Consider the following 16,526-nt stretch of genomic DNA (forward strand, 5'->3'; position numbering starts at 1 on the left):
ATTGTATTTTTCCCGGTAAAGCTGACGCTGCAAGGTAGCACAAGGGTTTTAATTCACTACATAGTGGTTGACACTGGAGTAAGGTCCCCTTTAAGGGCAAAAATCACACTGCAGGTCAGGGAAGGCCCTACTCTACTGTCCCTAGATAAACACAAGTTGAGTACGAGTTGAAAGAGAGAGGAACCAAATTCTACACCTAGCCTTTCCTTTGCTGACAGGGTATTCACTACAAACCAGAAGGAGCTTTCAGGAGACATTTTTGAAGGGCCTAATAGCACACAAAGAAAACCGGGCTGCTTGACTTGAGGTCCTGTCTGGTTAAAGGGGTACTCTGCTGCTCAGCGTTTGGAACAAAATGTTCCGAACGCTTAGAGCCGGCGCCGGGAGCTCGTGACGCCATTTCCCTGCCCCCCCCCCATCATGACGTCACTCCCCGCCCCCTCAATGCAAGTCTATGGGAGGGGGCGTGATGGTCATCACGCCCCCTCCCATAGACTTGCATTGAGGGGGTGGGACGTGATGGCGTGAGGGGCGGGGCTATGATGTCACGAGCTCCCAGAACATTTTGTTCCAAACGCTAAGCAGCAGAGTACCCCTTTAACAAGCACCAATCGCAGAGTCGGGGATGCTCATCTGAACACACCAGCTGAAACATAGCAGGATCAATGTAAATCTTATTCACATAAGTCATGCTGTACTCTGATCAGGGACCAATCCACGTCCTGGGATAGACCACTGAATCCAAAGCTCCTAAATAAGTCACTCCATATTCCAAGCTAAATTTATTTAGTGACTGATACAATGCAGCGAAAACCTCTTCTCTGCACACTACAGTAACCCTTGCAGTGCTTGCAGCCTAGGACTTTGTGAAACGAGCTGTTACTACTGATTACATCTGAAGTGCATCTTCTCATTGTTTCCGTGTCTGGTCACTGCTCGCACCACAAAACCAAGGGCGTCTCGACCAACATCACCAGTACACAGTATACAGGGAGGCGCCAGCACATGCAGCCTCTCCATTGCCAAAGCTGTGTGCACACAGGGCCGGATTACATGAGATTGCCACCCCAGTCACAGCATAGTTGACAACTAATAAGAACTGCTAGTCTCAGCATACAACCCAATTACCCAATGTGCCCTCATCACTACCGAGTCTTAAAGGGGTACTCGGCTGCTCAGCATTTGGAACAAACTGTTCCGAAACGCCTGAGCCGGCACCGGGAGCTCATGACATCATAGCCCCGCCCCCTCATGATGTCACACTCTGCCCCCTCAATGTAAGTCTATGGGAGGGGCGTGGCGTGACATCATGATGGGGCTATGACATTTGTTCCAAATGCTGAGCAGCGGAGTACCCCTTTAACCATAATTCTGGAGGGAAATATGCTGAAACGACTCTATCAAATGATGGTGCAATCACAGCGACATACAGCTCTCATAGCCCGTGCATCTACATCTAGCTGCAATGGGATATAGAAAGGCAGACATATAATCCAGGGATAAAAATAGGTGTGTAGTGCAAATAATATATATATACCACTGTAACACCCCCTTAGATAAGTAAGATCCCCAAAATATTATTAGACTCCAAGAACGAATATAAACCAACAAGCAGAAGCCATAGGAGTCATTAAAAAAGTATAAAAACAGGAATTTTATTGCTATACATTAAAATCAAAACACAAATGTAGAGGAAAGCAATACATCCAATATATGCGGCAACACCGGATACCCTGCATCCAGGATGGTAATCAGGGGGTATAGTATATAAGATTGTAGCTGCATGGGATCTAGCTGCATGGGAGTGGAAATTACCAAGCGCCATGTTGCTAACCAACATAGAGAACAGGACTTCAAAAAGACAGTTGTTAGAGCTAAACTCTGCCTTCTAGTCACATACAAAGGAAGCAGCACAAAAATGCACAATCTACATACATAAATGCACAGTAAATTGACTCAGTTATACCTTCGTAATTTGAGCCCTGCATTGGGATCCGGCGGGACCCCATATAAAACGTACAGGTGCATGCAAGTAATAAGGTTGTAGCAAGAGGTCACAGAACATACAGCGGGTCCTGCAACATCCTGCAAATCTCTGAAATGCCACAAAGGGCTGATGAAATAGCACAAAGGGCTGATGAAATGCCACAAAGGGCTGATGAAATAGCACAAATGGGTGATGAAATGGCACAAAGGGCTGATGAAATGCCACAAAGGGCTGATGAATTGGCACAAGGGGGCGATGAAATGCCACAAAGGGCTGATGAATTGGCACAAGGGGGTGATGAAATGGCACAGGGGGTAATGAAATGGCATGGGGGGTTCTCTAAAAGCTTTGACAAAATGTTTGTGGGAGCCAGCGGGATTGGACACATGTTACAGGAGCAGCTGGGAGTAGAACACACACCTTGCGAAAGCGGGTGTTAAAGGGATACTCTGCCCCTGGACATCTTATCCCCTATCCAAAGATGTAAAATGTATGATCGCAGGGGTCCCCCCCCCCCCCTCACACACACACACCTGGATCTCTGTGCAGCACCTGGTGTTCATTTAGAACACTGGCTGTGGCACCGGAGGCTCGAGACATCACAACCACGCCCCCTTCATAACATTACGACCACACCCCCTCAATGCAAGTCTAAGGGAGGGGGCGTGGCTGCCACCACGCCCCCTCCCATAGACTTGCATCGAGAAAGAGGGCGTGACGTCATGAAGGGGGCGTGGTCGTGACGTCAGCGCCGCATCGCTAGTCATCAGGAACAGAGAGAACTTCACTCCGTGCACCGGATGACTGCTGTGTGCCACGACAGAGATCACGGGGGTCCCAGCGGCAGGGTTAGGGATTAAGATGTCTAGGGGTGGAGTACCCCTTTAATGATCGGAAATCAAGCGGGAGCGAGCGGGAGAGTGATTAAGAAAATAGTGCAGCGCAGGGCTCTACTTCCAATGCCATAATAGAAGAAGAGATTTTCAGGCTTTCATTAAATATATATTCCAGTTAACCTCATGAGCACATTCCATAAGCAGGTGGCTCACTTCTTCATTAACAGGTCACCTGTATTCATATTCACAAGACCTGAGAGGGCCGTGTAGTGATGAAAGGTAATATAATTGCTGGTGCAATACAAAGAGAAGGAGATGAGTAAATGAGAGACTGTTAAAATGAACTGTTACCCATCTACTTCATCATTACTACAAAGGGGGAGGAAATTGTGCAGAACAACATGGGAACATGGGATGGCAGGACATCAAAACAAGATCACATCTGAGGCTCTTCCAAACTCTTCATTTACTCTGCTGTATAGTAAAGAAAGGTGGAAGAGAAAAAAAATCTTTAAAATATACAAGAGAGGATGGGGCTCAATCTGTGTATTATCAATGTACACCAACACTGTTGATGAGGGCACATTGGGTAATTGGACATTACTCTACGGACCCAACGAAGGGCAGAACAAGAAAACGTGGGGCCCTCCATGGGGCAACAAGCTCAGGATATGAAAAAAAACCTGAATCATTCTTTTTGGTCTTCTAGGGATAATACACACAGTGATGTCACAGTACAGAGATTATACACAGTGATGTCACAGAAAAGGAATAATACACACAGTGATGTCACAGTACAGAGATAATAGACACAGTGATGTCACAGTACAGAGATTATACACAGTGATGTCACAGAAAAGGAATAATGCACACAGTGATGTCACAGTACAGGGATAATATACACAGTGATGCCACAGTACAGGGATTATACACAGTGATGTCACAGAAAAGGAATAATACACACAGTGATGTCACAGAAAAGGAATAATACACACAGTGATGTCAAAGTACAGAGATAATTCACACAGTGGTGTCACAGTACAGGGATAATACACACAGTGATGTCATTGTACAGAGATAATACACAGTGATGTCACAGTACAGGGATAATACACAGTGATGTCACAGAAAAGGAATAATACACACAGTGAAGTCACAGTACAGAGATAATACACACAGTGATGTCACAGAAAAGGAATAATACACAGTGATGTCACAGTACAGAGATTATACACAGTGATGTCAAAGAAAAGGAATAATACACAAAGTGATGTCACAGTACAGGAATAATACACACAGTGATGTCACAGTACAGAGATAATACACACAGTGATGTCACAGTACAGGGATAATACACACAGTTATGTCACAGAAAAGGAATAATACACAGTGATGTCACAGTACAGAGATTATACACAGTGATGTCACAGTACAGGGATAATACACACAGTGATGTCACAGTACAGGAATAACACACACAGTGATGTCACAGAAAAGGGATAATACACAGTGATGTCACAGAAAAGGATTAATACACACAGTGATGTCACAGTACACAGATAATACACACAGTGATGTCACAGTACAGGGATAATACACTCAGTGATGTCACAGTACAGGGATAATACACACAGTGATGTCACAGTACAAGGATAATACACAGTGATGTCACAGTACAGGGATGATACACATAGTGATGTCACAGTACAGGGATAATACACAGTGATGTCACAGTACAGGGATAATATACAGTGATGTCACAGTACAGGGAAAATGCAAGGTGATGTCACAGTACAGGGATAATACAGAGTGATGCCACAGTACAGGGATAATACACACAGTGATGTCGCAGTACAGAGATAATACACACAGTGATGTCACAGTACAGAGATAATACACACAGTGATGTCACAGTACAGGGATAATACACAGTGATGTCACAGTACAGAGATAATACACACAGTGATGTCACAGTACAGAGATAATACACAGTGATGTCACAGTACAGGAATAACACACACAGTGATGTCACAGTAAAGGGATAATACACAGTGATGTCACAGAAAAGGAATAATACACACAGTGATGTCACAGTACACAGATAATACACACAGTGATGTCACAGTACAGGGATAATACACTCAGTGATGTCACAGTACAGGGATAATACACACAGTGATGTCACAGTACAAGGATAATGCACAGTGATGTCACAGTACAGGGATAATACACATAGTAATGTCACAGTACAGGGATAATACACAGTGATGTCACAGTACAAGGATAATATACAGTGATGTCACAGTACAGGGAAAATGCAAGGTGATGTCACAGTACAGGGATAATACAGAGTGATGCCACAGTACAGGGATAATACACACAGTGATGTCACAGTACAGAGATAATACACACAGTGATGTCACAGTACAGAGATAATACACACAGTGATGTCACAGTACAGGGATAATACACAGTGATGTCACAGAAAAGGAATAATACACAGTAATGTCACAGTACAGAGATTATACACAGTGATGTCAAAGAAAAGGAATAATACACACAGTGATGTCACAGTACAGAGATAATACACACAGTGATGTCACAGTACAGGGATAATACACACAGTGATGTCACAGAAAAGGAATAATACACAGTGATGTCACAGTACAGAGATTATACACAGTAATGTCACAGTACAGGGATAATACACACAGTGATGTCACAGTACAGGAATAACACACACAGTGATGTCACAATACAGGGATAATACACAGTGATGTCACAGAAAAGGAATAATACACACAGTGATGTCACAGTACACAGATAATACACACAGTGATGTCACAGTGCAGGGATAATACACTCAGTGATGTCACAGTACAGGGATAATACACACAGTGATGTCACAGTAAAAAGGATAATACACAGTGATGTCACAGTACAGGGATAATACACATACTGATGTCACAGTACAGGGATAATACACAGTGATGTCACAGTACAGGGATAATACACATACTGATGTCACAGTACAGGGATAATACACAGTGATGTCACAGTACAGGGATAATATACAGTGATGTCACAGTACAGGGAAAATGCAAGGTGATGTCACAGTACAGGGATAATACACATACTGATGTCACAGTACAGGGATAATACACAGTGATGTCACAGTACAGGGATAATATACAGTGATGTCACAGTACAGGGAAAATGCAAGGTGATGTCACAGTACAGGGATAATACACAGTGATGCCACAGTACCGGGATAATACACACAGTGATGCCACAGTACAGGGATAATACACAGTGATGTCACAGTACAGGGATAATATACACAGTGATGTCATTGTACAGGGATAATACACACAGTGATGTCACAGTACAGGGATAATACACAAATTGATGTCACAGTACAGGGATAATACACAGTGATGTCACAGTTCAGGGATAATACACACAGTGATGTCACAGTACAGGGATAATACACACAGTGATGTCACAGTACAGGGATAATACACACAGTGATGTCACAGTACAGGAATAATAAACACAGTGATGTCACAATACAGGGATAATACACACAGTAATGTCACAGTACAGGGATAATACACACAGTGATGTCACAGTACAGGGATAATATACACATTGATGTCACAGTACAGGGATAATATACACAGTGATGTCACAGTACAGGGATAATACACACAGTGATGTCACAGTACAGGGATAATACACACAGTGATGTCACAGTACAAGAATAATATTTACAGTAAAATCATAGTAAGGAGAGAAGCTAACAGTAATATTACTGTACAGGGATCATGCTCATGATTATGTTAGAGTACTGGGATAATGCTCTCAGTGATGTCACAGAACAGGGATAATACACAGTGATGTCACAGTACAGGGATAATACACACAGTGATGTCACAGTACAGGGATAATATACACAGTGATGTCACAGTACAGGGATAATACACACAGTGATGTCACAGCACAGGGATAATATACAGAGTGATGTCACAGTACAGGGATAATATACAGAGTGATGTCACAGTACAGGGATAATACACAGTGATGTCACAGTACAGGGATAATATACAGTGATGTCACAGTACAGGGATAATACACAGTGATGTCACAGTACAGGGATAATACACAGTGATGTCACAGTACAGGGATAATATACACAGTGATGTCACAGTACAGGGATAATACACACAGTGATGTCACAGTACAGGGATAATACACACAGTGATCCACAGTACAGGGATAATACACACAGTGATGTCACAGTACAGGGATAATACACACAGTGATGTCACAGTACAGGGATAATACACAATGATGTCACAGTACAGGGATAATACACACAGTGATGTCACAGTACGGGGATAATATTTACAGTAAAATTATAGTAAAGAGATAAGCTAACAGTAATATTACAGTACAGGGATAATGCTCATGATTATGTTACAGTACAGGGATAATGCTCTCAGTGATGTCACAGTACAGGGATAATACACACAGTGATGTCACAGTACAGAGATAATACACACAGTGATGTCACAGTACAGGGATAATATTTACAGTAAAATCATAGTAAGGAGATAAGCTAATAGTAATATTACTGTACAGGGATCATGCTCATGATTATGTCACAGTACAGGGATAATGCTCTCAGTGATGTCACAGTACAGGGATCATGTACGTAGTAACAGAGGCCGCTGGCTGTATGGGCATGCTAGGAGTTGTAGTTTTGCAACATCTGAAGGGCCACAGTTTAGAGACCACTGTCCTAGACCACCAGAGTTAGATGTTGTTCAATACTATTTGCCTGGATTTTATGTGGGTCTGTATATCTGACTACATTGTAGCTAATCATCATACTGCATTTGCGTTGCTATGAAGGGGCAGAATATATATAATTTTTTCCATACCGTTATTAATTGCAATATACGCAACTTATCTGAACAAATCAGCATGTAGTAATTCTGGTACCCAAAGGGGTTTTTAAGCCCCTGAAACAGCCAAACCTTTAATTAAAAACCACTTTGAAGTGTGTGGCGGCTATATTTTTCCAGGTCACAGAATTGTGAGTATTGTGTCATGTTCTTTTCCTACCGCTACGTCGTCAGCATTGTCCAGACACGTCTTGCGGGGCACTTTAAATAAGCCATAGAACATTTCTGGCTGTGATCTGACGCTTAGCAGGAGCCCCGTAATTACAGCACAATGTATTCATTAAACCCGACTGATTCTTTTTCATAGTTTTCCATGGTTATTCTCTGTTCTATATCCTTCAAAGACAACTGAAAAAACAAAAAGCACAGTTCTTTTCTATGGTCACTGAAAAACATTTTTATTTTCATTTTTTTCATTTCATTTTTATATTATTTTTTTCCCCTCAATTTCAGAGAAATAAGAATAATACATAAAAAGTGTATGATGTAATATATCAATTTATCTAGAATTACCTTCTAGGGGTATGTTTACATGGCAGAATGTCCGTGTGGATTTCAGCATTAATATTCCGCATGTACATTCTGCCGCAGCAGAGTCCCATTGATTTGAAAGGGATTCTACTGCTCTGTTCACACGGCTGAATTTCCGAGTCAGCAACATCTGCCGTGGAAATTCTGATTCCAGCGTCCACAAAAAAACATTGAACCTGTTTAATGTTTTTGCGGATTCCGCTCGGAAATGCATTGTTGTCGGCACATTTACGAGTGGTCCTAGCGCAGGCATGTTCTGTTGTGCGGACATTCCACAGTGTGGGAACCTGTCAGGTTAAAAATCTAGTCCCATCTGCAGACATCTATTTACTAACAGGGTCGAGTGTTGATTTTTGGGGGTTTCTTTTATGTATGTCATGTTTTCTTTCATTATTTACTCATGTGGCGCTTTTGTCGAGAAATTTTGGCACAGATTTGGTGCACGTGATGATGCAAATAACGCAAAAAGACAACCTTTCTCCTCATTCAGCATGTGGCAACCCAAAACAATTCATAACACTATGGAAATGGCATAACATTTGTCACGTTATGGGCAGTGAAGCCCTAACTCACCCACAGTTACTATCCCTACCTATTGCCTATCCACCCTAAGTGAAGAATTGACAACCACGATGACAAACCCTCCCTGCTAAGTGCCGGGGCAGCGTTGTCAAAATAATAAAATACAAAAACTGTATGAGTTGGGGAACAGCTGAAGGCACACAAACTAACAGAGATACACTAACACACACACAGTCAAATCAATGTCAGTCTAGCTGAGGTCGGTACCAGGAAAAAGCGGAGTACAGGAACACAGAGCAAGAGAAAAGTCAAGGGAAAAGCCAATGATCAATAAACAAGCAGGTCTCCAATAAGCAGGAGGTGTCAGCTAAGGTATAACATTTCACAGACAATGAACTGATCACTGCTTCAAGCTTATATAGGAAGGTGATCAGGAATACACCTTACTGATAGGTAGCAGAGCTGAGAACCACACCCAGATGACACAGGTGAGCTCCCAGAAGCTCCAGCTCAACTAGAGTCCTTTAACTCTTCGTGTTTGGCCAGAGCCAGATGTTATAAAATTTCTATTAAATAAAAATTTTGAGAATTTTTGATTTTTTTTTTCTGTGGCTCCTCCGTTTTTCCGTGGCTTCAATGGGTGGAGGGATCGGATGGTGGGAGAGAGATCAATCTGCATCTAATACAAAAGCTGTAGGCACCCTGATTGAAAACCACAGGTCTTTTGAATGGATGCAGCTCATTTATGTTTCAATGGGTTGGGTGGCTGATGTGAGGGAGTAAAATGGAATTCTGGTATTTGTGGTCAAAAAAGAAAAACTCAAACAGGAAATGCCAGTTCACAAAAAGCTAGCCACAGTGTTATGGTAATCTCACAACATAGCCATTTAGCCCCAAGACAAGCGCAGATCCTTTCGAAGCATGTCCATTACTGTCTGCCAGGTACATACTAAAATCACCTTATGGTGAATAAGCCCTTTAATAACTATGGGGGGCTTGTATGATTATTTGAAATCACTCCCCTTTGGTGGGGTTTCTGGTGATTTATTAGGGATGTTAAGGGATTTCTGGTGCATGTTGTACTATGTGTGTACCAAAAAAGCTATGAAAACAGGTCGGATTCAGTTTAGTAAAAGAGGGCCATCATATTATAGAGCAAGAGAAGCTGAGAAGACTGATATATAGATTTGTTGGAAAAGTTCCAGGATAACTTGTCATTTATTCATGTAAATCTCATCCTGGGTTAAGTAGTCAAATGGGCGGTCCTTTACTACTTTAAGTAGGACCACCCCTATGACTACTGAGCCCTGAATGGGCAGAGGGTTACATGAATGAACCAAGATCTTGGATTTAACTTGGTTGCCTGACTTCTCTTTATCCGTTTGTTTGTTAATTCCTTGTGTTTTGTTATTGTTCCCTGATCTGTGCCTGTTTAACCTCTTAACCTTGTGCCCTGATATTATTATGCAGGAAAAATTTTAAAGAAAAGTGAATAAAAGGTCATATATACACAAAAGTGGTACAAATAAAAATTTAAGATCATGACACAAAAAAATAAGAAACAAATTACTGTGGAAGAATGAGCATGTTCCTACTTCTGGCGAAATCCGCTAGTAAAAGCCCATTCAGTCAAATTACAACAACTTTTGTCAAAAATAAGCACAATAATTCCACATCATGTTTGCTCCATTTTACCATGGAGCAGAAAGACAGTTTCAACGAGGAAAATTTCCTACCTGAATTTCGTGGTGTGAACACCTACAGATCCCAAATGAGTCCAAGAGTTTCATAAAAATGACTGAAAAGGAATCTTATAATTATATATAACAATGTTATTGTGGGATCATTGAATTCAGAGTAAGGCTAGGTTCACACTGCCATTGTGCTCCAACCTGTTCAGGGTCCGTTTGGCGGGGGGGGGGGGGGGGGGGGTGAAGAGCCGAACAGACCCTGAACAGGTTGGAGCACAATAGCAGTGTGAACTTAGCTGTATTTGAAATATAAAATAATAAAGTTCCCAGTCCTCAAGTATGTACAATGGATAGTTGGAAAATGCATATATTTTAATAAATCATACACATAAAATAATATTTCTCACAAGGCTGCTGAGTGGCCTGATGAAGCGCCTAGGGGCGTGTAACGGTCCATGGCCCGACATCTGAGCTCCCCCCGGTTTCCAACTGGCGCCTCCCTGCTTGGACCTATGCCCGATCCCGGGATCACTCCATCGACGTGACCTCCCTCCTATGGAACGGTGAGCACTCCGCTTTCTTTTTCTTCTGTTGTGAGGTCTCATACAATTTTTGTTGTGAGCTGTCCATTCCTCTTGTTTAACGTATTTGAAATATGCCCATAAAAATATGCGCTGTAGTTTACTGTATAATCCAAAACACATAGTTTGATGGGTAATAAAAGAAAGAAAATAAATTATAACAAGGACTAATAGACATCCTGACTATATTGTATGAGCTGTTTCAAGTACATGGAGCCCTATATGTGTTATTTATTATGTTTTTTAAGGTTTACTAACCTTGTATAGTAATACATGTTTTATTAAAAGTCCATTTTTTTAATTAGTTTTTTTCTTTATTTATTAAACCTATCGTGGTTTTTTTTTTTTTTTTACTTTTTTGTGTTTTGTTCATTATATTTTTTTAACTCTTACTTTTACTATAATGTACTTGTTACGTCAGCCATGGATAAGTGCAGCCCTTACCCACGAACCATGACCCTGCCTACTAGACGATCCACCCTTGTGGCAGTGATCCCTCAATAACCTTGTTATATAATTATAAATGACAAAAAGAAAATGATGCCAGCACTCACCCTTTGTGATTAACAATTGTGGTGTCTTTATTAAAGATATTCACACAGTACATTCATATTTGCAGGGAAACATTTGCATATTTCCCTCTCCCTGCAAATATGAATGTACTGCGTGAATATCTTCAATAAAGACACCACAATTGTTCATCACAAAGGGTGAGTGCTGGCATCATTTTCTTTTTGTCATTTTTCACGGTATACATTGTTCCATTGGCATCTGCACCCCCGTGAACTCCAGTACAGCGCCTCCACTTGCTGATAACTAAGGTACAATTCATCTCCGGTGCCGGGACCTGTCTGTCTCTACACCTATATTTATATATAATTATAAGATTCCTTTTTTCAGTATCGAAGCACAACAGACACATCGTGTCCCAACGGATCCCATAGACTTGTATGGGATTCGTCAGGTGTCTTGAGGGGAAAAAAGATTGTGCATGTAGTATTTTTTTTCTCCTCTCAACTCCCGACCTTCCGATGGGCTGTCAATCAACATTCAAGATTTATTCATAAAAAAGGAAAAAAGTTGGAATTTTAATTATTTTCTAAAGAAAGTCCTAAACAATATGTTGGAACCAGTACATGACAAATAGGTATTCCAAAGTTTAGGAAATGTTTAGGATTTCATCAATAATCTCCATTGTGATGGGTGACCTCATTTCCTTTGAGGTTCAGCAAACAAATGGCAGCTTTGTCTATGGGTTGTGTCAATAACCACAGTAACAAGTTGTATAGTAAAATCTTGCAACGGCCATCAAGCCTCGTGAGCTTCCGGCTGCACAGACATGTAGTACAGTCATTGAAGTCTATGGCTAATCCTATACCTCATTAAAACTCTGATTTTATACATAGTTTTCTATCATATGGAATCCACAAGATAACTGGTGTCATGCTCCATCAAAAATCACATTACAGGGGTATTCTGCCCTAGAAGTAATTGTTATATTAGGAATAACCTTCATACCATGATGTGGCACAGAGGTCTATATGGAAGTATACTTTACCTTACAGCAGTGGTCTTCAAATTGTGGATCTTCAGCTGTGCAAAACTACAATTTCAAGTATGCCTGGACAGCTAACAGCTAATAGCAGAAGCCCCATTTACATATTAGCAGTAGAAGAAGCCCTCTTTAGGTAGTAGTAAAAGCCGCCTCCTTTAGGTAGCAATAGCAGCAGCCCCCTTTAGGTAGTAGTTGCAACAGCCCCCTCTAGGTAATAGTAGCAGCCTCCTTTAGGTAGTAATAGCAACAATCCCAATTAGATAGTAGAAGCAGCCCCTTTAGGTAATAGTAGAAGCAGCAGCCCCCTTAAAGTAGTAGTAGGAGCTGCCCCCCTTTAACTAGTAGAAGCAGCAGCCCCCTTTAACTAGTAAAAACAGAAGCCCCCTTTAGGTATATACAGCCCCTATTGCTAAGAAATAAATAAAAGCAGAAACAAAAGAAAAAAACATACTCACCTGCCCCTTCAGTGGCGCTATCCTCTTCTTATGGCTCTGCTCCTCACAATGGCCAACTTGAGGGGCCTGATAAAGAGACATGCCTGCGTGGCACGTTTATATGCACCAGCCCCCTCACGTCACATGAATGAGCTCTTAAAGCGGCCACCACTGCAGCTCTCCAGTGCTGAGGTATCAGCCTCCTGTGCAACACATCAACATTGGCCTAGTCAACCGCTGGATGCTTAGTCAACCCTTAAAGCAGCGGCATAAATGTGCGGCTCCTCGTAAAACTTAGTGTGTCACTGTTCAGGGCAGGGAGATGGCCCGGCCCACCACACAAATGCCTGATGGCCAGTCCAGCCCTGCCCCCACCATTACACCACCACCAGCCTGAAGCATTGATACAAGGCAGGATGGATCCATGCTTTCATGTTGTTTACACCAAATTCTGACCATCTAAATGTCACAGCTGCAGTTGAGATGTATCAGACATGACAACGTTCTTCCATTTTCCATTCTGGTGACCTGTGTGAATTGTAGCCTCAGTTTACCGTTCTTAGCTGACAGGAGTGGCAACCGATGTGGTCTACAGCTGCTGTAGCCCATCTGCTTCAAGGTTGGACATGTTGTATGTTCACAGATGGTGTTCTGCATGCCTTGGTAGTAACCAGCGGCTATTTGCGTTACTGTTGCCTTTCTGTCATCTCCAACCAGTCTGCCAATTCTCCTCTAACATCAACAAGACATTTTCGTCCACACAACTGCCGCTCACTGAATATTTTCTCTGTGTCAGACCATTCTCTATAAACCCTAGAGATGGCTGTGCATGAAAATCCCAGTAAATTGGGATTTTGTGAAATACTCAAACAAGTCCGTCTGGCACCAACAACCATGTCACATTCACAGTCACATAAATCAATTTTCTTTCCCATTCTGATGCTCAGTTTCAACTTTAGAAAGTTGTTGTGACCATGTCTACATGCCTAAATGTATTGAGTTGCTGCAATGTGATTGGCTATTTATGTAAAGCAATTGAACCTAATAAAGTAGCCAGTGAGTGTACGTGTATGTATTTGTGCTTTATTGTGTGAACCGAACCAAAACTTCTGTAGAAAAGTTTTCCCATGGTTTATCGGTTGACCTGTATTTTTCTGAAAAGACAAGAAATAGTCGGTAATTTTCATCCTCACAAATATAGGACATATTCCAGCTGACAAACGTGGCTCACGCTAACCTTCAATTACGGCGGCTTCTCTTCTGTAGTTCTCGATGCAGGTCACGATGTTGGACTTTCAAGCAAACAGAAAATCTAAAAACTGACGTTAAAGAAAATGTTGTGTAAAGTAACTGGACCATATCATGTATGTTGTGTATGTTTGTATTGTGGTATGAATTTTGTTTGCTACAGTAGGTCACATATTCTACATAGAAGAAACAGACATACTTGAATATTAGACATAGCGTAGACCCAGATTTTACAAAGAGACCCGAGCTTGAGGATGGGAGAAATTAAAAGACATGAAAAGACATATACAAAAGATTTTATTTTAGATGTTAAATAGATGCAGCTTTACTTAAAGGGGGTACTCCACCCCTAGACATGTTATCCCCTATCTGAAGGATAGGCAATATGATGTCTGATTGCGGGAGTCCCACTGCTGCGGACCCCCGCAATCTCCTTGCTGCACCCAGCATTCGTTTAGAGCATTGGGTGCAGCGCCGGAGGCTCGTGGTGTCATGGCCACGCCCCCTCAATGCAAGTTTATGGGACGGGGCGTGATGGCTGTCACGCCCCCTCCCATAAACGTGCTTTGAGGGGGCATGCCTGCGATGTCACGAGCCTCCGCCCCACATTGCCCGTCACCCAGCACAGAACAAAATTTGCTCTGTGCGCCAGATGTCTGGGTGCCCCAGCGGCGGGACCACCGTTATCAGACATCTTATCCCCTATTCTTTGGATAAGGGGCAAGATGTCTAGGGATGGAGTACCCCTTTAAAGGGAACCTGTCGCTTGTTTCATGCAGCCCAAACCATGGCAACACGACACATTGAGAAGCTTCCCTATTACATTGATATATGAGTCTGGGCCATTTTAGAGCAATCCTAGTTATAACTTCGTCTGGGAGCGGAGCTCTGAATCATAGGGGTAGTCTACCATCCCTGATTAATCTGTGTACAAATAGGCAATAAAGATATAGCATGCATTGGGTTGCCTTTCTAAAATAGTTCACTGGAAGACCAAGATGGGGATCAGTTTAAAGGGATGCCAACTAAGGTTTGACACCACTGAGAACCCTAAAGAGAAACTCTGCAAAAAGTAATTTTTTGTTTTGTTTTTTAAATATGCCAAAGCTGCCTGCTTAAAAAAATGCACTTACCTTCCTCTGTCCCCCATAGCTTCTTCTATGACGGCACCTGCTCTCCACTCAGTTTCACCTTCTAGTGCTGGGGGTCAATATGTGACTGTGTTGTCCCGGTACAGGACTTTGTCCTGTCCCTTGTCTAAAGTCCCCTCAGCTAGAGTCCCTCCATTCATATAGGGCTCGCCTCATGTAAAGTGTGTTTATATTTATTTAATGTATAGAAAATATATGTACAGGACCTTAGTGGTCACATGATGTACGGTTATGATGTATAAAATGTTCAAGGACCTTAGAGGTCATATGATGTACCCAGAGTTCACTGGGTTCATAACTTACAGGTTTACTGACCAATGAGCTTAGTCCAGCCCCTTATTATATAAAGGGCTTTAGCCACTAAATTCTAGTCTCTTAGTTCCGAACTATCAGGCAGCACAAGTGTCTAAACAGCATCAATTCATCTAGGCCCAAAGCCTAAGAACCTGCAGCCACAAAACGTGAGTTACTCAAAGCTCAAACTACTGAATCCTGTGTGACTACTACCAGCTCAAAAATTCTAAAATAGTAGCACAGTGGCTAGCATCAAAAGCTCATTGTCACGATGCCGGCTGGCAGGTAGTGGATCCTCTGTGCCAGAGAGGGATTGGCGTGGACCGTGCTAGTGGATCGGTTCTAAGTCACTACTGGTTTTCACCAGAGCCCGCCGCAAAGCGGGATGGTCTTGCTGCGGCGGTAGTGACCAGGTCGTATCCACTAGCAACGGCTCAACCTCTCTGGCTGCTGAAGATAGGCGCGGTACAAGGGAGTAGACAGAAGCAAGGTCGGACGTAGCAGAAGGTCGGGGCAGGCAGCAAGGATCGTAGTCAGGGGCAACGGCAGGAGGTCTGGAACACAGGCTAGGAACACACAAGGAAACGCTTTCACTGGCACGATGGCAACAAGATCCGGCAAGGAAGTGCAGGGGAAGTGATGTGATATAGGGAAGTGCACAGGTGATAACACTAATTGGAACCACTGCGCCAATCAGCGGCGCAGTGGCCCTTTAAATCGCAAAGA

The 16,526-nt window shown here is 42.4% G+C and overlaps 1 protein-coding gene across 6 annotated transcripts in view; it reads right to left on the reverse strand.

The window, feature by feature from the left end:
* LOC130273096 (uncharacterized) overlaps window positions 1–16,526 on the reverse strand; it is a 219,481-nt gene that overhangs the window by 68,202 nt on the left and 134,753 nt on the right. Inside the window, exon 2 of one of the 6 annotated variants that reach the window (XM_056519341.1) lies at window positions 7,954–8,141. The exons of the other annotated variants lie outside the window; for them this stretch is intronic. Within the exon in view, the coding sequence (XP_056375316.1) occupies window positions 7,954–8,016 (63 nt within the window). The 5' untranslated portion in view covers window positions 8,017–8,141. The remainder of the gene's footprint in view (window positions 1–7,953; window positions 8,142–16,526) is intronic. 6 annotated transcript variants of the gene reach the window in all.

Source organism: Hyla sarda, chromosome 5, assembly GCF_029499605.1.
Source record: "Hyla sarda isolate aHylSar1 chromosome 5, aHylSar1.hap1, whole genome shotgun sequence".
Taxonomy (NCBI): Eukaryota; Metazoa; Chordata; class Amphibia; order Anura; family Hylidae; genus Hyla; species Hyla sarda.